This window comes from Polypterus senegalus, chromosome 16 (genome assembly GCF_016835505.1).
Source record: "Polypterus senegalus isolate Bchr_013 chromosome 16, ASM1683550v1, whole genome shotgun sequence".
NCBI classification, from domain to species: Eukaryota; Metazoa; Chordata; class Cladistia; order Polypteriformes; family Polypteridae; genus Polypterus; species Polypterus senegalus.
Genome location: NC_053169.1, coordinates 42,401,241 through 42,426,112, shown reverse-complemented (window position 1 = coordinate 42,426,112; position 24,872 = coordinate 42,401,241). Strand labels below are relative to the sequence as shown.

The 24,872-nt window shown below is 35.0% G+C and overlaps 1 protein-coding gene across 1 annotated transcript in view; it reads right to left on the bottom strand.

The window, feature by feature from the left end:
* Positions 1-24,872, bottom strand: part of ppp1r21 (protein phosphatase 1, regulatory subunit 21) — an 83,938-nt gene that overhangs the window by 27,335 nt on the left and 31,731 nt on the right. The window contains exons 8-16 of the mRNA XM_039738170.1: positions 22,263-22,315; positions 21,092-21,241; positions 20,886-20,987; positions 20,715-20,803; positions 16,510-16,646; positions 14,591-14,683; positions 11,654-11,781; positions 7,090-7,242; positions 5,863-5,955 (exon numbers count right to left, since the gene is read on the bottom strand). Coding sequence (XP_039594104.1) covers positions 5,863-5,955; positions 7,090-7,242; positions 11,654-11,781; positions 14,591-14,683; positions 16,510-16,646; positions 20,715-20,803; positions 20,886-20,987; positions 21,092-21,241; positions 22,263-22,315 — 998 coding nt within the window. The remainder of the gene's footprint in view (positions 1-5,862; positions 5,956-7,089; positions 7,243-11,653; positions 11,782-14,590; positions 14,684-16,509; positions 16,647-20,714; positions 20,804-20,885; positions 20,988-21,091; positions 21,242-22,262; positions 22,316-24,872) is intronic.

Genomic DNA, 24,872 nt, shown 5'->3' with positions numbered 1-24,872 from the left:
CATAAGTGTTTTTTAAAGGTTAAAATAATGTATTAGTTCATTTACCATAATAAATACATCTTAATATCAAATAGGCCTGATGAATCATCTATCACTAGTAAACAGAAAACATGAAAGGTATTGTCATTTGAAAAAAAATATTTTTGACAATGCTTATTTAACTTTTTCAGGAATAGAATTTGTTGTTTAAAGCAAGATTTTCTTAGTGAGATCTGCTTCATTAAGACTTTCTATTTTAACTGTGACATTCATGATACAGTGATATCTTAGTTTATTAAAATTTAAAAAGAGAACAGAAATATTCATGTATAACATTAAAATTCATAAAAGGTGATTTAGCTAAAGGTGTTAAGAGAAGGTTACTCCAACCATGCATATTATTTTCCTCTGTAACACCAAATAAACTGTTGTCTTAACACTAGAATTACCAGAGCCTACGAGAAAACTCGTAAATCCGGCCCACCTTAAATCCGTTCGCACCTCTCCATCAGCGTCTTTGTCCTGTAAATGTGCCGATTAAGACAAGCAGCTGGCTATTCCATCCCCCACCGTCGCAGAACGTTCACTAAGTTCTTCCAGTTCGTGCCTTGTTTGATAATCTGGGAGTGAGTGAACTGCTGGAGTTTTAGAGTGGAAATAATAGATCGTTATTTGGAAAACGTGCATTTCATGTGTGTTCCGTTTCTACAGTAATCTGTGTAAAATCTGTTACAAAATGTAGGCATAAACTATAGAATGTGTGAAGACTGAAGTCCACTGCCTACTATATTTGCCATTTTCAGTAGTGAGTTGCTCTTGTTAAAATTATACAGTACAGTACATTTGGTTTGTGTCTGTAACATACCGTGTACATTTATAGTACTGTACTTGTAAAAGTTGCCTTTTTTTCACTTTTATTCTCTCACTCACGATCACGATCCATACTGCTGCTCTAGGGATCTGACGCTGTTAGTTTTTATTTGAAACAGGGAATAAGTGTAGATGCGAGTAGTGTTTTGAGGCAATGGAACTGGACATTCTCTGATCTGGAGGGATAAAAGCTGACACACAAACGCTGGTGAATCTGCCTTCTTCATATCTCACCGTCACTTTATTTTTTTTTTATTCAGTTTTACTGAGTGTTCCTCATCATACATCATTCAATTCAGTAGGATCAACGCACATGTACTGTGCAAGGCTGGCACGGGGGCCACTGTGAAAAGAAGAGTGTTTATGGCTCATATTGCACAGGAACGTCGTTGTTGCATCTTACTAGAAAAGACGATGGAAAAAGAAAAGGGGGATGCAACATCGACAAACTTCTGTTCCAAGAGAGCCGCTTCCCCAGGAAAGAAAACTGAGTCAGTGTCGAGTGCCCTTTCAATGTAATAGAAACCACAGCATAGAGAAAAGTGTGCTCAATGCAACAGGTACACACGTTGTAAGTGTAGGAGGGACGGTTCTTGCAGCACGGAGAAAAAAAAAGAAAGACAAATATATGGGACATTGGGTATAAATTTATGGTACTTGTAAAAGTTAGCTTTTTTCATTTTTATTCTCTCAATGACAATTACACTCTAACCCCCCCGCCTCTCCTGATCTGACTCTAAGTAACAGCGCAAGCGTAAATTCACACCAGATCTGACGCTGTTCGTTTTCAAAAACTGAATTAGTGCGATGATGTTTTCTGATTGGTATTATTCATGTCATAAAATTATTTCTTCAAAATATCATATATACCTACGTCTTTTTTTTTTTCTTTTTGACATCATAAACCATAAGGTGCATACTAATTCTGCGTGAGCAGGAACACTCAATAAAACTGAATAAAAAAAATAAAGTGACTGTGAGATACAAAGAAGGCAGATTCACCAGCGTTTGTGTGTCAGCTTTTATCCCTCCAGATCAGAGAATGTCCAGCTCTATTGCCTCAAAACACCACTCACATCTACAGTTATTCCCAGTTTCAAATAAAAGCAAACAGCGTCAGATCCCTAGGGCAGCAGAATGGATCGTGTTTGTGAGTTAGAGAATAAAAGTGAAAAAAAGGTAACTTTTACAAATACGGTACTATAAATGTACATAGTCTATTACAGACGCAAACCAAATGTATGTGTGTACTGTATAATACTAACAATAAGAGCAGCTCACTACTGAAAGCAGCAAATATAGGAGGCAGTGGGGATTGAACCGGTGGCCCCTTGATTACAAGTCAGCAAATCTTACCGCTACACCATGGAAGCTGTTGTATTGTCCTTGAACCTTTTGTGAAAGTGTTTATTTGATCTTTGGACTTCAGGCTTCACACATTCTATAGGTTATGCCTACATTTTGTAACATTTATTACTAAAATATGAAAAAGTTTGTTTTAACAATGTGTTTACACAGATTACTGTAGAAACGGAACACACATGAAATGCAGGTGTTCCAAATAACGATCTATTATTTCCACTCTAAAACTCCAGCAGTTCACTCACTCCCAGATAATCAAAGAAGGCATGAGCTGGAAGAACTTAGTGAATGTTCTGCAATGGTGGGGGATGGAATAGCCGGCTACTTGCCGCTTGTCTTAATCGGCACATTTATAGGACAAAGACGCTGACGGAGAGGTGCGAACGGATTTAAGGTGGGCCGGATTTACGAGTTTTCTCGTAGGCTCTGGTAATTCTAGTGTTAAGACAACAGTTTATTTGGTGTTACAGAGGAAAATAATATGCATGGTTGGAGTAACCTTCTCTTAACACCTTTAGCTAAATCACCTTTTATGAATTTTAATGTTATACATGAATATTCCTGTTCTCTTTTTAAATTTTAATAAACTCAGATATCACTGTATCATGAATGTCACAGTTAAAATAGAAAGTCTTAATGAAGCAGATCTCACTAAGAAAATCTTGCTTTAAACAACAAATTCTATTCCTGAAAAAGTTAAATAAGCATTGTCAAAAATATTTTTTTTCAAATGACAATACCTTTCATGTTTTCTGTTTACTAGTGATAGATGATTCATCAGGCCGATTTGATATTAAGATGTATTTATTATGGTAAATGAACTAATACATTATTTTAACCTTTAAAAAACAGATAATCCAGAAGGCATGAGCTGGAAGAACTTAGTGAATGTTCTGCGATGGTGGGGGATGGAATAGCCGGCTACTTGCCGCTTGTCTTAATCGGCACATTTATAGGACAAAGACGCTGACGGAGAGGTGCGAACGGATTTGAGGTGGGCAGGATTTATAAGTTTTCTTGTAGGCTCTGGTAATTCTAGTGTTAACAGTGTACATTCAATGTACTTAAGTCCAATTTACTCAAACTATTTCTAAGTTATCTATATAGTGTGAGTAACTGGCAATAGTTAATTCTGTTAGATTTCAATTAGGAATAATGTGCATTTTTTACAGATTTAAAACTACTGGGTGAGGGATTGTGTTCAGTTGTTTCTATCAAACACGCAAAAAATGGAAGATATTGTGATTTATGAGTTCAAGCTCTTTTTGCCATTGTTTTTTCTAAGAAGGTCCAAAGAATTCAAAGTATAATGTAGAAATTACAATACAGGGCTCCAGCACAAAAGTTAGGTGCACCCAAATTTTCAACCACATCACATTTAACACCACAGTTTTACAAATTTACTTTATTTTATTTATTTATTTATTTATTTATTTATTTATTTATTTTTTTAAATCGCTGTCCATATAGGCAATATTGACTTGTAAATGGTGCTTAAAGTGCTTTACTGAGCTGAAATTTAAACTTAAAAAATCTCAAGATAAATTAACTAAAAAGAAAATCTAAATTAAGTGTTTTAAGGGCTTCAAACTGAACATCTCATGGCTCAATGTCTTATGGACTATCCTCCATTACAGTCACATGCCCCTCGGATGGCCAACTCCTGTAGTTTGGCCTTCTTGATCTTTGGCCTTGACTAAACCAGCTGGCCACACTCTCTCTAGAATCAAAATCTTCCAGACTTGGGCATGAGCATGCTCGACCTCAATGTGTCCAATAAGTATATTCACCGGTCTTCCTCTCCGCAAGATACGACCATACACAATGATGCATTCCTTTGTGGCGATATCTGTGTCTCCGTCGATCAGGAATGCCATGTACACACTGTTCGCAATTTGCACAGACGTCTTTTTTTTCAATGTATCTGCGATGACTCCTATAAATTGGGCGCACGCAACATCATTGCTGTACGTCGGGTTTACGTTCAAGCCATTTTTTTTCATAAGAATTATTTCGGACTTGAATTTAGTGAAGGGAAGTTCTTCTTTTGCAATATTGTAGGCAACGTTAAACTTAATTATCATCTCAGCCTCGTCTGATGATCTGTTTGCTGCTGCCTGCCACTGAAAGGCAGCAGGGAGAGAGGACACTTGAGCAGTGCATTTATCGTGGCATGTAATGTGTTTTATAGATGCATTGTGCTTTTTCAGCATTTCAATTCTAAATGTATTAGAACCAGTCACAAATGCACTACTGCCGGCCATTGTCTTCCCACACTCTTTACAGTAAATACAGTCATTGTATTATCGGCTTTACTGTATCTTAGCCAGGGAAACTGGTCAAGCCACTCTTTTGAAATGTATACACTTTACCCCTTTTAATTTCAGTGGGCTCGGACTCGATCGTATGTGGCTCATTATCTAATGCCGTCTCCGGACCAGGGCTTGCTATAACTTGGGAGGTTGATGGCTCCGTGTCAGAGCATTGGTTATGATTTTCGGACGGATCAGGCCCTAACTTAACATTCTTAACGAAAAAGCTGTCAATCGTTCTTTTCATCTTCTCTCATAATCCGCGGCTACATCCACTGTTTACCTGATGGACTACTCATCTCTCTCTGTCTGACTGCATCACATGCATTTTCAAATGTACACACACGTACAGGAATATCTGGACCACGAACAATCAGGGGTTCCGCCCTTCACTATCTCTGATTGGTTTAGACCACGATATGGGCCTAATGTGTGTCTGTTGTTGAACAAAAGGGAGACTTTAAGAGTCACGGAGTTTCGTTTTTTTCCCCCTCGAACGGCTGGTCGCACCAGTGCAACCTTTGATTTTTTTTTAGTCGCACCATTGAGAAATTAGGTCGCATGTGCGAATATCATACCGATACCTAGTAATATGTCACTATATCCAGGTCCTTATAGCCACCCTGCTTTGCACAAGAAAAATATGAGTATTATTTCAATAAACTGTTTTTAAAAATTTCATTAACAAAAGGATGCTGTTTACAGCTTGGCCAAAAACTGAACTGTTACCTCGCAGCTGGTCCTTTTTTATATATACTTTTCTGATTATAGACTTGATGAAATGGTGGCACCTGAGAGCACAGATGGGACTAAATCAGCATGGCAGAGAAGGACAACTACAATCAACAGCATTTCTGGAGTTCTCATGTTCTGGATCACAAGCTTATCGCAGTCACAAGACTGCTTACTTCGTCTTTCGGCTATACTCAGTCTGTTGATTCTCATTGGTTACTGGCTTAAAGAAAAAGTACACCATCCTTGAATCTGATTTTGTCTAAGGCATACAGATTGGCTCTAGAATAACCTGAAAACTCAAAGGTACTATGTTTATGTTAATTCAATTTTATTTGAAATGTCTTATGTTATTTTTAGAACCCTTTTATGTCAACTGTCTGTATTTGTGCATCCTATCATTAATAACACTTAAATAAATGGTTATTTGTTCAACTGTGTATAGCTGGATGATTCTGAGGTAAGAGTGGGGTGTAGACCTAGACTATGCCCTGAAAATTTTGCTAAAAGCTAAAGTGAAGGGTTCACCTTGTTAAAATATGAAAAATCCTTTATATATGAAGGCAAAAAAACAGTTTCCATTATTAAATATATCACAACAAAGTACCTGTAGGGCAAGTCCCTCTCTGCTCTCTGCAGAACTTAGAAGAACTCTTTGGTTTGCCAATGCTTCTTCATAAGGCACTGATTCTGGCCGTGGCTTAAATGAGATAAAATAAGGATTAAGAATTTAAAAAAAAAAAAAAAAAGTTTAATTATACTTCAGTTAAGAAAGATTATAGGATTGGTATCTTACCAAAACCAAGTATGCACAAGGACAAGCATGGACACACAACTCTGGATAATAATCAAAAAGTAACAGCTCAATGATCTTCCTAATTTAAAATTAACTCGTGTCCCATTGCAAAACATGAGTGTATTATGCATCATCTCAACTGTACTGGCCATCTAACAAATAAAACAATAATGGACAATGTTTAACCTTACCTATACTTGCATTTATGAAATTCACACAAGAGAGGAACAAATGATTAAGAGCATGCTAACCACAAAGAAGATAGCCCTGTGTAAAAATGAATCTGCCAGTAATAAAGAAAGCTAACTACTGTGCTACATTCTATACAACATGTTAATAGTAAACCTTAAATAGTAATATACACAAATGTTTAATAGAATATTGTATAAATAGGTTGTCATAATAAATAAAGGTATTTAAAAATATCTGCTTCCAAACACCAATTTAAATATTGAAAACCAGCCTAAAACATCATTATCCAAAAAAAAAGCTATTATTTACTTATTATATATTATAAAATATGTTACACTCATTATTTTAATAATGAATTGCCTTAAACTGTCAGAGTAAACTATGCCCTATTAGTCCCATGATATAATCCGTTGCCTTTCTCCTCACAGCTTCTAGAGCATCTGATTATTTTTTGTGGTGTAGTGACAGGAACTGCTCACAGGATTCCAGGTGGGGTTCACTAGCACACGACACAGTCTAAACATAGTGTCTCTTGATATGTATAACCTAATATTTAAATTTCTTCTACCCAGATAAGAATATTGTATCATTGTAAACCCTTAAATCTTTTTCAAAGGTTGCTTTCTGCAGGACCCTGTTCTGTATCTGATATTTATAATTAGCATTTATTTTGCCTGTGAGTAAGTAGCACTTTGCAATTATCTGCATTAAAATAAATTTTTGTTTGTTTACCCAGTTTTGAAGAGTGTCCAGGCTTTGGCTTAATTCTCCTTTTTTAACAATGTAGAAATAATGCAGAAAAGCACTACCTGGGGTTGTGAGATAAGGAAATGTAAAAGCACCGACCTTTCTTAATAACTGGACATAGCTAGCTGCGCTCTTCTTATACTGAAGCATACACTCTGCATGAAGAGGGTTCATGGTCCCAGCTCCTCCTCTTGGTCTATATCCCGTTGATGCTGTGAAGAAATCTAGATTGTTGCTGAAAAATGTAGCTATCTGAAAGAAGTAGTTAAAGGAAGGCATTGCGTTTTAGGATAAAATTAAGCAAGGCATTTCTTAACATGGTTCATTCAATTTATTTTATTTTACAAGTAAAACCATAAATATACAACACAACATTAGTATTTTGTTGCCCTAACAATTCACTTTTTATAGTGAATGAAATACTCCTAACAATTCTGCCGAATAAAAAAAATAAAAGTGTGGATTTGAGTTCTTTCTCCAGCACATTACTAGACCAGTGACTGTGTCGCTCTTTTCTGGTGATTGATAGGAAAAGGGCAGCATCATTTCATATTAAGATTTTTTTTACAAAGCTCCCATATGAAAGATTAGTTTTCACTATTAAATGATAATGTTCATTTTAATTCTCAGAAAAGCAGGTGAAAGACAGCAAGATGGGGCATACTGTCATCTGAATAATTTATTTCAGACCATCAGAGAGCTATGATGGCCAGATGTGTTACAAAATTAGGCTATCTATTTAGTCAGAAATTACATTACATTTTGTCTTACAAATAATGCCATATTTCCAATGTACTTGATTTCTGGCTTGAGGGTTGAAAACAGTCCATTGAGTGTTTTTCTGCACATGTGGACTGAGCAGTCATCATGCAACTGACAAATATGCAGATGCCATGGATTTTATTAAATAAAATGTGTCCAATTAACTCCAGTAAATAGTGTATTAAAGACAGTGTTACAGTATGTGACTTGCATTAAATATAACACATTCTGCTTCATCAGCAAGCATACATAAACATTCTTTGCTTTGTGAAATATATGCTTTATAAAAGTACATAACCACAGCCTATATAAATGGGAATTGATTTAATTTACTCTGTGTTGGGGTCAAGAGAGAGAGAAAACTAATACATGAACACAAAAAGTCTTTTCAGCTTGGCTTTCTAGGTGGTGCGTCTTTGCAACAGGCAAAATCTCTAATGAGAATATCAAATTAGTAAAAACATTAGCACTGACAAGCATTTGTTCCAATATTAATTTATTATCAAGTTTCACTGAATTCATAAAACAAAGATAGAAATAAGGACTGAGAGAAAGTACCTGAATGGCAGGAAAACAAAGTGTTAAGATGAAAAGCTGCTATTACGAAATATCAGCAGAAGTTCAGAATTTTCATACAACCTCTTGGGAACAGTCCCAATAACTATTATTTAGCCAATCATGTAGTATTATAGTGTTACAAATAAAAACTATTGTGTAAACCACATCGCTCAAAGAGGGCTTGGTGTGGTATGCTGTAGCATCCCTTCTGTAGACATAATTAATTCTTACACCCAACACCTTTTGTGCCAGAATCCTGTTACTATCAGAATTCAGAGGAACATCTACACATCTAAGAGATAAGTACAGGGCCACAATGTGCTTTCTCCTGTACAGTTTGGCTGTTTTGACTAGGTCTGTCATTTTTGTGTCATTTCCATATAGCTGCTACATCTTACTTATTAACTGCCTGAACACACATTAATCATTGGCTGGAGGATTTTATTTTTAAGATTTTCTACTTACTTTAAGATAAAAGGCGATTTTTTAAAATATTTTAAAAAGGATGACTTTCTACATAAAAAAATATTAAAATTTTGATTATTTTGTTGACAACTCTTAGACACAGACATTCTCAGACTGTGCAGTGTTTTTTAAATTAGCCAAAAGAGCACGTATATCACTATTATACTGAAGTTTGAAAAGCAAATAAAATTAGTGCTCTTTTGATACAGCTCAATTACACTGATAATGCATGTACAAACAGCATTTGCAGTGTTCCCAAGAACTCTTCAACTTAAACCATAAAGCTACTGCTGTTTTTTACACAAGTGTTCATCATAACCATACAAAACCATGTCCTGAAAAGATGTTTTTCTCTTGTAGGCATTTATTTTTTAAATCATTAGTGATTCATAGGAAATATCTAGGGAAAAGACCTAAAAATTCACTATATATTAAAGAAAAAACACTATGGTGTTTGTGCAGAGAAATCTGATGGGTCAGTTTGGCTTGGTTGATGTGCCTAAAGAAGAAATGCAACTGTGAAACACACAGAGAGTCATCTTCAAAACCATAAATTATAAAACCTTTAGGTGAAGTGCGAAACGCACCTCAAAAATAATGACAGTCTGAGAAACTGGCTTTATGGGAACATGTTTGAGATAGGTGACGCCATTCAAGAGAGGTTTAGACACATGCAGATACTGAGGGCTGGTGCTCAAAATACATGTAGAGCAAGAGAGAGCAAATATTTTTAAGCTATTTTATTACCACAGCTATTATCATTACAAAAAGATTGCCAAATTTGTGTTTCCTCTTAACGTAAGCTTAAGACTAATCAAATCAGCAAAAAGAAGCCTCTTTGAGGAATCATTAGCAGCACTTTTTAAAAATGCTGTTAGTTAAATAAACATTGAATTCCTCCACTACTATGCATGCAAACAATATGTTTGTGATTTGTACCAAGAATGTAAACAGGCCTTCATACATGCTAAGAAAATAAGTGTATTATTGGAAGAACTTATTTTTTGAGATAAGATTGTGAACCTGATGGCAATTTAATGAAGAAAATATCTGGGAATGAAGCATAAAAACACTAGCATATTCGCATCAACAAAGTCAAAATATTTTACAAAACACATACATTAATCATTATGCCCTTGGAAAAACTGCATTCACGTACAACATTATGTTAATCCATCTATTATCATATGTCTTGTTTTGTTTGCATCACAGTGAACTAATATTTTTATTTTGTCAAAATCAGTTCTCAGTGTAGTCTGCTGAGCTACTGAATATGCACAAATAAGAGTTAAAGGCCATTAACTGTGAAGTTTACTTCAATAGAAACACTTTTGTACATGCAAATACAATAAACTCCTTATCTTATCCCACACCACAGCTTTGTTCTTATTCAAATATATATTCATTCACTTTAGAAAGTATTAAGGCTAGTCTACTAATACTGGTAAGGGCCACCTTTTGTACTCAAAACAGTCTTGGCTCTTCATGGCATGGATTCCACAAAATATTGGAAATAGTGATTCTGCTCCATGTTGACATGATTACATCTTTTAATTTCTTCACATTTGTCAGTTGCACATTCATGCTACAAATTTCTCAATCTGCCACATCACAAAGGTATTACACCAGATTCGGATCTTGTGACTAGGAATGCCACTAAAGAACAGTGAACTCATTGCCATGTCCATGAAATCAGTTTGAAATGACTTTTGCTTTGTGACATGCTGCATTATCATGCTGCAAGTAGCCTTGATAGGTAAGTAAGCCTTGATAAGTAAGATAGGTAAATTGTGGCCATGAAGGGGTGCACATGATCAGCAACAATATTGACATAAGCAATGGCATCCAAGTGATGATTGACTGGAATTTATGGACCCAAACAAAACATTTAATACACCATTACACCACTATCACTACCAGCCTGGGCTATTGACATAAGTCAGGGTGAGTGCATGGATTCATGTTGTTAATGCCACATTCTGACTCTACCACTTGTGTCCCTCAGCAGAAATTGAGTTTCATCAGATCAGGCTAAATTTTTCCAGTTTTCAACTGTCCAGATTTGGTGAGCCTATGCTCAATGCAGCCTCAGCTTTCTATTCTAGGCTGACAGGAGTGGAATCTGACATGGTCTTCTCCTGTGGTATCCCATCCTCCTCAAGGTTTAACATGTTGGGGCATTCCGAGATGCTTTTCAACTCACCACATTTGTACAGAATGCTTATCTGAGATACCAATGACTTTGTCAGCTCAAACCAGTTTGGCCTCTCTCATCAACAAGGCGTTTTCATCCGCAGAACTGCTGCTCACTCGATGTTTTTGTGTTTAGCACCACTTGGTTGGCAGTTACAGAAATACTGAAACCAGCCCCACTGGCACCAACTATCATGCTCCACTTTCGAAATCACTGAGATCACATTTTTCTACATTCTGGTGTTTGACGTGAACATTACCTGAAGCTCCTGACCTATACCTGCATGATTTTATTCATTGTGCTGCTGCTACATCATTGGCTGATATAATAATTAGTGGATAAGTTGGTGTCTAAGAAAGATGCAGGTTGCAATCACCTTGCCCACACATTATTTTGTAAACACAGCTTTAAAAACAAAGCAAATAGTTCCAAAATTGTTCTTTATTAAAATGAACAAATGTTGTCAGGTACTGAACTTTCAGTTGAAAATGTTTTCTGTTTTTAAAAAATAAAAAAGATGACAGAAGGCTAAACGTCACGGATTTCTAAAATCTAATTCCAAATTCAACAATATTGAACTGAGCACCGTGAAATATAATGTAGAACTGAATATTATTTGTTCAACTCATCCTTGATTTAAAAAAAAAAAGCGCTACTCTAAAAGTAGCATGAGTAGCTTATTACCTTTCCAGTTACATTGGTCAAGGACACTAAGGAGGACAGGATGCACTCATTGGTAGTCTTCAACTTCTGTGTGAGTGTTGGCAGCTCTTGCTCTAGTGCGGCCTTCTGTGTATAGTGCTTAGACAGGTCTGGAATAAATTAGATTTAAAGCAAATTAATTTTAAAATTAATGAAATCCTCAATGTCAGATGTATATGGAAAAATCTCTAAGAGGGAAAAAATAGTAAATGGGGGAGGCAAGTCAAAAAAATGAAATACGATTCTACACTATCTGAATGAGTAATAGTAATTCATCATTAATATTAATGGATACTGTGTAAAATGATAAAGAATAACTTCTTAAAACTAGAAGATCTATAGATGAAACGTATGGTTACTTACCTGGAAACTAACATGTGTTCTGTATAACTTTGGTCTTGCACTTAAAATAGGTTTTAATTATTGATAAATTGATGGGGAATGCTTTGGAATCTAAAAACAGAATCTCAAAATTGGTTTCATGTTTTGTCTTTTAAAATGCAGTGCCTTTCCATCCACTGGATTTATGATTATTATTAATAAATTATACAGGAATAAATGAACAAAATGAATTAAGCTGAATAAGCTTTATTTCTTCCGTCAGTTAGCTAGGAATTAGACAAAGTCTATTATATTAGAATAAGCACCATCAGAGTATTACCACCTATTACAGTGCCTAAAGCTTTGCTGTGATATGTCGGAGTTAAGGGTAAAGAAAAATGTGCAATGGCATTACTTAATTTTATGTACATTTTAGTGACTCTGACCTTGAAGAGCTGACTATATAAATTTGTATTTGACCATGTCTAGCATAATTTATTTTTTTACTTTTCTAAAAGTGGCTTTCCATTTACCATTTATGACTGTGAAACTAAGATCTTAATTACCAGAGTCCAAAGGTAAGATGTTTTGTAGGTTTTAATATGATTTAAAAGGATAGCTCTAAAGCTTTTTGCAGTACATTAACCAGTGCCGAAGCTGTTACTTTTTGGCATGTTGGTTTAAAATCCATGACACACTGGTTTCCATTGTAATCATAGTCAACTGTGTTTTTTTGAATTAAATAATGAAAAGAAACAAGTGGACAAAAAGATCATTAACAATTTATTCACAACTATTTTTCAATATGTTGATTAAAGTTTGTCAAGAATATCCTTGTTCAAGTTTTTAAGAAGCTGCTTTATTAAGTCATTTGCTGACAGACTGATAATTGATTTTGTACTCTACTCCAAATGAGATCATTTGGCTTTACCTAAGGCAACCTATCGGCTCCCTAGGAATGCACTGGTTTCAAGTGTTACCATAGCTGATCCAGAGGCCAAAAAGACTTCCAACAGGCCGTGGAAGAAAAGTCATGCCTAGCTAAAAGTGACACTAGAAGAGGGTTTAGAGCCATCTTTAACCAGAAATCCCATGACCTCAGAGGCCGGATTACTTTAAATGTGCTTGTGCTACACAGGCATATAAAGATGCTTTAAGAAGTGGTTGACATAAGTGATGTCATTATATTTTATTTAATTTACAACAGTCATGTTTCTGAAGCTATAAAGTATACACGGACATCATCTGCATTAAATATATACTGCACCATGCACACACGTGACACTGACATTTATAATGTTACATTTTTATACAATTGGGTTAACAAATGCAGCTCCACAGCAATATCATGCAAAGACAACCAAGCAAAAAAAAAAAAAATTAAAAATAAGCATACATATTATTTTATCTATATATCATCATACAAAAGGACTCTGCTTTTTTTTCTCTGCCTGAACAGACCACTAGTGCTTGGCCAGTCATCTACTGAAACAAAAGTGGAATGTGGAGGAGGACAAAGTTAAGAATCTTGGATATATGCAGTTTTATAAAAGGGAAAGATGGGAAGCCTGTTCTTGGGTGAAATCAGAGAGCCTCCATTTTAGGTACAACTGTACATAATGATAATCAGGCTTCAATGATACTGAAGTTTTAATTTTCTACATTGGTTTGATGTTTGTTTTTTTTTTTAAACTAGCATTGTTTGAGTGTCTAGAACAAATCTAGAAACAATGTAAAAGCTATAATCTTTGCTTTCTGTGACCCAGAGGAAGATTACTGGGATGCATTAATTAATGTATGGATGGATAGTAAATACACCTATATATATGACCTATTATAGACTGGCGGCTTGTACATAGATGTTAGCTGTCTGAAACACACTTTCAGTCAGTACCCATTTTGGCAGATCTACTATGTGATGAAGGTAAATCTACATTCACATTCTGATGCTAACAGAAAGTTCTAACCACCTGTTCTGTGAATATGTACATTCTTTTGACAAATGATTGAAAAGGGTAAGTCTTCACCCCCAGTATGCAGTTTTAACCCATATATATATTAAAATACTTCAAAATATTTCAAAAAAGCTTCTTTGAAAAATTCATAATCAAATGTGTAACATTACTAATCACAAGCTTATGATGCTGTGTCCTCCATGCAGAAACAGGAAAATTCATTAGAACATAGCAGAGGTGGGAAAGTGGGTAAGTTGCTGTACCTGATTGTTAGGGTTCATGAAAAGAAAGAACTAGAGAGACAACAGGGCTGCGTTTCTTTTTTGTTTGTTAGCACTCTGGACTCTACCTTGTGCATTACCGTTTAAACAATCACAGCCTTTCTGTACATTTTGAAATCTTTTCAATCATTTTTCACAGAAGAGTAGCCCCTTAGATTAAAGTTGATAAATTAATTAGAAAAGAACAAAGACAAAGTTCACTTTACAGAATATTTACAAAGAACAAAAACACGATGGCAGAAAAAAAAAAAAATAAATAAAAAAATATATATAAAATTATTAAGTGCATTTACACTTACAATTGTTGTCATGGCATATTTAGTAACTTTAACAACTTGTCTTAGTAAATATTTAATCTTTACCTTTGGTAACATCTTGGAGCCCATGAAGACACGCTGCCAGCTGAGTGAATACTGCATTATAGTTTGCAGGAGGAAGAGCTTGAGGTTTCGTACCTAAAAGCAAAAAATCACCTGTTTATTTGGATCTGGATGACACCCCTTAATCAAATGAACTTACATTTTAAAAGAAATTTACAGGAGAAAGAAAACCATTTTAGATTTTAGCAATATAAAATAGGACAGGGTGTCTTGCTGTGAACAGCAGGAGACCACACAGATATAAATATCTTCTCTTTAAAGCCTTGAAAAGTTATATTAAATTTATAAAAATGTTGATACTGTTTTCCTGAAAAGAAAAATAACGTAGTTTTAAACGGCATTTACATTTTATTTGTGACTTCTCTGTGTTCCCCCTCCTCCTCTGTGTGGATATGTAAAATATGGAGTCTTTCACGCATAGAAATAAAACTATAGGGAATGACACATGGCCTCAGAGAAGAATGGAAAGAAAGAAGAATGGAAAAAAAGGAGTCATCAGGCTGATAATTTCTGATCAGCTTCCAGATGATATAATTCATATGTGGCCAAATTCCATTTGGAAAACTACCTGATATTTTGAGCCTGGATATTACTAATTCTTTCAAATTTGTTAACCTAAACTTCCCAAACTACTTTGAAGAGCTTTCATCCCTCATATTTTCACTCAATCAGATCCAGTATTTTTCTCAAAGAGTTGTCTAGGTTTCATGACTGTAAGAAAAACTGAAAATCACGTATCCTGATTTTTGTTTTCTGTTTCATAAAATGAAGTTTATCATGGCACATTGCAAGTAAGGACTTGCACAATAATATGAGTTTAACCTAAAGCTTTAACTTTCTAAGATTGGCTCTTACACTTCTGGCCCCTAATTGTTTAGGCAGGAGCAGAGACAATTAATATATTTCACTTCAAAGAGCCATAAATTATTCCTATACTCTATTGTTTTCAAAACACTAGTAGTACAACCACAAACAAACATTTAAAGATTTCTCATTTTAAACATTGGCTGTTTCTTGAAGCAGGCATAGTTTATTCACATGTCTGTCCAGTGTGCTGGCTCTGCAAGTGTGACAATACTACTGCTACTCATACTGGTATTAAATTGCATAGTGAAAGGCTGATCAGCCTAAACATTCTACAGCTTTCTTTGGACAAGGATCAGGAGCTTGTAAAATACTCCCCAAATGCTGTACTGAATTTTTTGCTTTGTGTTTAATTCTTGTGCTTTGATTCAATCCGGTAGAATAATTGAATGTGTTTCAGTCTCTATTATTTTTTCTGTAAATAAATGGCATTTTAGAGATGAGTATTATGAGCACAGCCATAAACAAATGAAATTAAACAAATTTATATGAACATTAAAATGTGGTAGTTGTAAATATAAATCAAGAATTTTAATCAATGTCAGGTCACTTAAATACTCAATTGAAAAAATACTTTTGCACTTGTTACATTTTTTTTATAAAGCGTACAAACTGCACAGTCCTTCTTTCATTCAACCCAGTCTCTTATACAATCATACAAAAACAACTGTACTCATTTAAATAAACAACACTACTAACAAGACATTATGACTCACAATCAACATTTAAATCTCTTCAGGAAACAGAACATGTAAACTAAAAATAGATTTTTGCCAATATTAGTCAAGCTAGATTGGTGCAGTGGACAATTTTAAGAAGAAAAACACCACACTTTGCACAGAGTGGATAATAATGTATGTTCTGAATGTCTGAATTCCATTACTTATCTGTGATTTAAATTGAGGTCAGATATAGAAATGTGAAATGTGTCTGGAGGCAGAGTGTTCATCATTAAGCAAGGCTAAACAAACATTTATTCTTTAGAAATTACTTATTAAAAGTCACTATTATATATAAAAAGTATAGAGGCTACTCACTGGGTAAAGCAAGAAGGTTTATATAATTCTGTATTTTTTCAAATACCAACGAGATCTTCTTTACATCACCATATATTTCCATATTTTTTGCCTTCAGTGCTTTTGTACAAAGTGAAGAGTCACATTCTTCTTCCAAACTACACACAACACAACACAGCAACAAAACATTATCATTTATTAAGTCCAAAATGGCAAGTACAACAGAAATATAATATGCAGGATTTCTGTCGACGGTTTGTACAATTCTGTACTAATCTGATACATCTGTTTAATTTATAACTGATCACATGGGAGAAGGAAATTTGCTCTACATGGAAAGAATGTGTCCATAACCAAAGGACAGTTTATTTCCAGCTATAAAAATTAAGACTTGTAAAGAGTTTCGAACCTCTCAAACCAAAATAAAAAAAACATGTAATGGGATGACTGTCTACATACTATTGGTGATGATGACTGTCTAATACACAGATCACCTTACAAAAGTAAACATATAATAGGGATAAATGTTTGACCACAGCTTATGTAAGACACAGCATGAAAAGATGATTGAGTTGCAAATGGTGAAAGTTTAACATTGGAGCATGTTTGGTAATTTTTAAATAGGAAAAAATGAATGAAAGCAGTTTTACAAATGAGCATAATTTTTCCACTAGCAATTGTAGAGTATTTATTACAAGAGAGGAAAAGATAAACTTGTGTTTTTACTCTTTTCAGTTGAAGACAGAAAAACAAATGTATCAGTAGCATTAATACACTTGAACTAAACCTTTTAGAAGAGTAGATCTCAGAAAATATGACAACAGCAAAGACATTTGCAGATATACACTAAATCAGTAATTCAATCATTAGTAATGGGTTAATTTCACTTTCACAGAAAGGCTTCAAAGTTATTATTTTGCAACAAGTTTCTAAATAAGGTATAGAACTCCAACTATACATCTACCCATTTTTTAACCTATTCATCCACTTCAGAATTACAGAGAGCTAAACCCTCTCCAGGCAGCAGTAGGTGCAAAGATGGAGACAATCAAGGGAGGCAGGAAGAAAATGAGGATCCTGAAGAAAACTACAGATATGGGGAAAACATGCAAATATACACAAGCAGCACACAGGCCAGGATGTGAACTATCAACTCTGAAGTAGCAATAATTAGAATGCCTCAAATAAGTATGCCACCATGTAATTTAAATGTAAGAAATGAGACAGATAATCAGATATTTTATTTCCCCATATGAAATGATGTTCAGTTACATATTATTCTCAGCATATTTTGTGCAAAAGATACGAACAAGGATTCTTTTCTGTTATGCTACAGTTTTTATTTGTATTGCAGTGGTTAAGTAAAAGTAGTGATAATCAATAAATTGCAGTGAAATCCATGGTCCTTACATTACATTCTAGATGAAAATATTCTGTTATCACACCTTTAACTGTGTCCAAGCAGCTACTGTTTTACGCTTAAACTTAAAAATAATAGTATTTGCATGAAATTGTAAAATCACCACAACATAAATTAACTACTTCTACACTTTATCTACTAAGACCATATTTGCTTCTTCACTAAACACAACATTCTACTACGAAATCACTGCATTTTAGAGCATGAAAAACATAACTACGTTTTATCAACACTGTTCATAGATAAATTTTTGTGATAAAAAGACAGAAAAAAACTTAATTTATATTCTGTTCATTCAAAGAATTGTTTAGGAAATGCCTATTCATATCACATTTTTACTGCAATACGTTAATTAACAAACTTTTTAAACCAAAATAAAATCATGAAAAACACTATCCTATATAAGTGCTGTTAGACAGAAAATTTAATAAATCACAAAAACAATGATATAGTTTGTGCAGAAAAATAATAAAAGTACATTTTTAAGTCCTGTTAAATTTATTATGAAACAAAAATGCATACTCTTCTTGTACTCCCACCAATTACAATGTGCAAAAGATGGATGTTAGGCTTTCCTGAAAAATGTTATGTTTTGGTAGAACCTGAATTACTATACATTTTTGTTGGCTAATTTATTGATTTAAATATAATCTTGTGTACTTCGTAAAGAATTATGTGGAGGTGGTGTTTTCTGTAAAATGTGCTAAATACAGTAAAAATCAAATGATTAAAAATGTTTCATTTGACTTTTTTTTTTTTTTTAAAGTAGTTTAACCAAGTAGTTGGTTAGAGACTGCCACTTTTTCCATTGCTCTTAGCTGAATTCATAACACTAAGACATATGTGCTAATAAACTAATTCTCTCCTGTAAAATGAGTCACTGTGTTGAAAATAGCAATTTTCAGTGGGATTCTCCTCCTGTCCCGCCAAAAACCCTGGCAAGGTAAAATTAAAACAAATACAGTGGTGTGAAAAACTATTTGCCCCCTTCCTGATTTCTTATTCTTTTGCATGTTTGTCACACAAAATGTTTCTGATCATCAAACACATTTAACCATTAGTCAAATATAACACAAGTAAACACAAAATGCAGTTTTTAAATGATGGTTTTTATTATTTAGGGAGAAAAAATCCAAACCTACATGGCCCTGTGTGAAAAGTAATTGCCCCTTGTTAAAAATAACCTAACTGTGGTGTATCACACCTGAGTTCAATTTCCGTAGCCACCCCAGGCCGGATTACTGCCACACCTGTTTCAATCAAGAAATCACTTAAATAGGAGCTGCCTGACACAGAGAAGTAGACCAAAAGCACCTCAAAAGCTAGACATCATGCCAAGATCCAAAGAAATTCAGGAACAAATGAGAACAGAAGTAATTGAGATCTATCAGTCTGGTAAAGGTTATAAAGCCATTTCTAAAGCTTTGGGACTCCAGCGAACCACAGTGAGAGCCATTATCCACAAATGGCAAAAACATGGAACAGTGGTGAACCTTCCCAGGAGTGGCGGCCGACCAAAATTACCCCAAGAGCGCAGAGGCGACTCATCCGAGAGGTCACAAAGACCCCAGGACAACGTCTAAAGAACTGCAGGCCTCACTTGCCTCAATTAAGGTCAGTGTTCATGACTCCACCATAAGAAAGAGACTGGGCAAAACGGCCTGCATGGCAGATTTCCAAGGCAAAACCACTGTTAAGCAAAAGAACATTAGGGCTCGTCTCAATTTTGCTAAGAAACATCTCAATGATTGCCAAGACTTTTGGGAAAATACCTTGTGGACTGATGAGACAAAAGTTGAACTTTTGGAAGGCAAATGTCCCGTTACATCTGGCGTAAAAGGAACACAGCATTTCAGAAAAGAACATCATACCAACAGTAAAATATGGTGGTGGTAGTGTGATGGTCTGGGGTTGTTTTGCTGCTTCAGGACCTGGAAGGCTTGCTGTGATAGATGGAACCATGAATTCTACTGTCTACCAAAAATCCTGAAGGAGAATGTCCGGCCATCTGTTCGTCAACTCAAGCTGAAGCGATCTTGGGTGCTGCAACAGGACAATGACCCAAAACACACCAGCAAATCCACCTCTGAATGGCTGAAGAAAAACAAAATGAAGACTTTGGAGTGGCCTAGTCAAAGTCCTGACCTGAATCCAATTGAGATGCTATGGCATGACCTTAAAAAGGTGGTTCATGCTAGAAAACCCTCAAATAAAGCTGAATTACAACAATTCTGCAAAGATGAGTGGGCCAAAATTCCTCCAGAGCTGTAAAAGACTCATTGCAAGTTATCATAAGCGCTTGATTGCAGTTATTGCTGCTAAGGGTGGCCCAACCAGTTATTAGGTTCAGGGGGCAATTACTTTTTCACACAGGGCCATGTAGGTTTGGATTTTTTCTCCTAAATAATAAAACCATCATTTAAAAACTGCATTTTTGTTTACTTGTGTTATATTTGATTAATGGTTAAATGTGTTTGATGATCAGAAACATTTTGTGTGACAAACATGCAAAAGAATAAGAAATCAGGAAGGGGGGCAAATAGTTTTTCACACCACTGTATTAGAATTTCAATTTAAAAAAAGTAAACGTGTGCATAATTGGCTGAAAAGTAAAAACAGATTCTTTGCAGACATTTATTAAAAGTTAAGAATATCATAAGTTGTACTAGAACCGTCAGGACCATGATTTTCACATTCCAGAATTACACACAACTGCCAAAACTTTGCTACTATAAATCAAGCAGCAGAATACAAATATAAAATGACATTAAGGACCTATAGACTACATTTTGGAAAGACAATTTACCTTTTTAAATGATAAGGCAGAATCTTTTGAAGAAAGCAAGTGTAAGAAGTGAAATGGTCAGAAAATCCTGTAAGTTTCGAAGTTGTTTCCTGAAAGCAGGGAATAATAAAAATCAGTTATATGAACTAGGGTGGAATTTCAGCTCAGAAGAATGGCAAAGCAGATACTTACCAAAGTTGTTACAGTCTCTTCAGTGATTGTTTCAAAGAGTTGCAGCATGCCTTCCTCCAAAGGTCGTACATAAGCTGCATTTTCATGAAGGTACTGAGAGAACTGGAGAATAGAATGGCACATTACATTTGAAGAACATTAAGTAAGACTATTAGGTAATGTTTCAGAATAGAAAAAAAAAAAAAAAACAACCCCATTAGACTTGCCTTCTGGTTTAAAGGTGATATTGCATCAATGGCTGAATCAATGGGAAAGATCTGGACACGCTGTTCTGTATAGGAATGAAAATTTAAAAGTGCTGCAACTAGATCTTGAATGAAGACAAATGCCTGGCCAGCGACATCCCGAGCTTTCAACTGTATATACAGCAAATAAATAAATAAAGCAATAAATTATAAAATCAAGAAAACATTATAGGCCATAATCTTTAATAATTTTAAGTACACATTAACGCTGTACTAACCTAGAGGAGACCGCTTTTAAGAAATATTAACCTGTGACACCATTAAATACTTTGAGATTAAGTTATTTTTGCATACTTTAATTTATAAAAGCAAAATACATATCAATAGTTACATTTCAAAATAACATACCTACCATTTGAAAAAAATTAATAAATTTGTGTTTTTATTTCACACTGCATTAAAGTAATTTCAAAGACGGTCATACTTCATCAAGAAAGATCAATTTTAGGAACTTGCATAAGTCTTTACTCAATTATAATAACTGGCGCAAGGCACTTTGTCAGCAGTAAAACTAGAACCATTTGGGAGAAGTGTTTTCAAACTTTGCATAGGTAAATATTGGTACTGTGTCTTTGTAGAATATCCAGGCTTTTTCTCTAAAAATAATTGTTGCGTTAAAATGCTTTATCAATTTAAAATATAAATGTAATTCATCGTTAATAAGAGAATACTGCACATACTTATGAATGAATGGGTGTTAGTGACTCTTGCAGCCAACTTCACTTTACCTAGATATTTAACAAAACATTTCTAAAAAGCAATAAAGAACTGAATCATTGTCCCATCATTCTGCAAGCGCTCAAGGAAACCAGTATTTTCAGTTTTAGCTAAATATGTGTTCTAAACTAAGCTTTCTATGGCTGCCAATTCAAGTACACTAGAAGTGTGTGCAACTCTCAATATCCATGTCAGTGTTGTCAGGTGAAGGTTATGACAGTACAGGTTCTCATCAGTAATGTTAATAAATGACTAGCTGTTCAAAGCATGGCAGCATTTAATGTGGCAGTGAAGCTAATAAAGAGGTAGTCACTTAGAGAACTTCAAGATAAAAATAAAACAGGTATCAGCAACTAAGGTCTCAACACACCTGTCTGACTTGTATATTTACATAAATGAAAACTACTGTACCAACCTGATGTCTTCGATTATGAGGAGGTACAGTCAGTGTATTATAATCTTCATTTTCTATCACATAAAAACAAAAATGAAATGGAAGTCAAGAAAAGTTAACAAAGCTCTTCACTGCTTTTGTAAACAAAAATAATGAAGCAACTTTCCACATAATAACTTTGTAATGTAATCTATTTTTACATTGTCAGAAGCTTGTCAGAAGACTTAGTTAATAGGAAAAAAAAAAAAAGATTGCTCAGGGGTGCTTTGAAAAACCTTCCAAGATACTGTACTGTGCAAAAGTCCAACTAATACCAATTATTAATTTTTTTTTAACTTCCTAGTGCAATAAATCGAAAAAAATTAAACCAATATTTGGTGTAAACAACACTTTGTCTTAAAAACGGCAGCAATCCTCGTGGGTACACTTTTGTATGCAGTTTCTGAATATACTTGTGTGATACTTTGTTCAGAGCCCCTCGGAGAACTTGCCAAAGCTCCACTGCAGACGTTGGCTGTATTATTTGCTTACATCAGTGCAAGTATTCCCAGACTGGCTCAATGATATTAAGATCAGGGGAGGCATCCATTTATTTCAGGATTCCCTGTTGCTATTTTTGCTGCAGATAGTTCTATTTCTATTTCTGATTCTATCCATGTGTTTGGGGTGATTGTCATACTGCAGAATGAAATTGGAACAGATAAGGCGCCTACCTGATGGTACTGCATGATGGATCATTTTTAATCAATTTTCGGCAAAAAACTAACGCTGTTTGTAGAAATGCACCCTCATACCGGCAAAAAACCTTAACTGTGCTTCACTGTTGTCTACAGACATTCATCTATTTACTGTTCTCCAGCCTTTTAGTGGACAAACATTCCTCTGTGAGAGCCAAGACTTTAAAATTCTTTGTTTTGGCTTTACTTCCACCTCGGAAGAACGGATTTTTGGTCGCAACTATTCCATGAAGGCAACAAATGATAAGACTTCTCTGGACTCTAGGTAACTGCACCGTTATTACAGTGGATTCTGCCTGTACTGTGATTGATAATTGTGCTGGACATCTACCAATTTCAAAAAGAAGTAGGATAGATATAATTTTCATTTGCTGCACCTAGTTTCCACAGTTAACCACTCACATCCCAGTCCTCCATCTTGCCCGTTTATTTGTGCTTTTGCTTGAGAGAGCTTGATTATGCAGGATGACCACCTTGTGTCTTTCAACTATGATCACTTTTGCTGTGGTGTAAGATTTGCAGTTTAAACCAACACGCCTGGTGCAACCTCCCCTTGTTTAACATGGTTGTCCCATGCCCAGTTTGATTACCTCTAGAGTAACTGGTTCTGTTTTAGTTATCACTTTGGTTCAATGTACACATTATCTTAATGGTCATTAGCATCTGTTTGTTATATTTGCTTAACCTAGCACTGGACTGTATGTCTACAAATATCTCATGTTTATTTATCTGAAAAGTGATTTATTAATATGTTAGTTTCATTCTTTAAAGACATGCAAATATCTAACGCACACTCTTTTTCCACTGAAACACTAATCCAAAAGACACAAAATAACTGCCTAAGAGAAATATTTTTTTTAACTATTTATACTACTATTTGCACAGTACTGTATAAGTTGTATATTTTTTACAAACTATTACTGTTAAACTGACCGGTCAGTCCAATTTTGTTGAGCCAGTGTGAATGGTTTTAAATGAGATGTAAAACAAATACAGTGGTGTGAAAAACTATTTGCCCCCTTCCTGATTTCTTATTCTTTTGCATGTTTGTCACACAAAATGTTTCTGATCATCAAACACATTTAACCATTAGTCAAATATAACACAAGTAAGCACAAAATGCAGTTTTTAAATGATGGTTTTTATTATTTAGGGAGAAAAAAATCCAAACCTACATGGCCCTGTGTGAAAAAGTAATTGCCCCCTGAACCTAATAACTGGTTGGGCCACCCTTAGCAGCAATAACTGCAATCAAGCGTTTGCGATAACTTGCAATGAGTCTTTTACAGCGCTCTGGAGGAATTTTGGCCCACTCATCTTTGCAGAATTGTTGTAATTCAGCTTTATTTGAGGGTTTTCTAGCATGAACCGCCTTTTTAAGGTCATGCCATAGCATCTCAATTGGATTCAGGTCAGGACTTTGACTAGGCCACTCCAAAGTCTTCATTTTGTTTTTCTTCAGCCATTCAGGGGTGGATTTGCTGGTGTGTTTTGGATCATTGTCCTGTTGCAGCACCCAAGATCGCTTCAGCTTGAGTTGACGAACAGATGGCCGGACATTCTCCTTCAGGATTTTTTGGTAGACAGTAGAATTCATGGTTCCATCTATCACAGCAAGCCTTCCAGGTCTTGAAGGAGCAAAACAACCCCAGACCATCACACTACCACCACCATATTTTACAGTTGGTATGATGTTCTTTTTCTGAAATGCTGTGTTCCTTTTACGCCAGATGTAACGGGACATTTGCCTTCCAAAAAGTTCAACTTTTTTCTCATCGTTCCACAAGGTATTTTCCCAAAAGTATTGGCAATCATTGAGATGTTTCTTAGCAAATTGAGACGAGCCCTAATGTTCTTCTTGCTTAACAGTGGTTTGCGTCTTGGAAATCTGCCA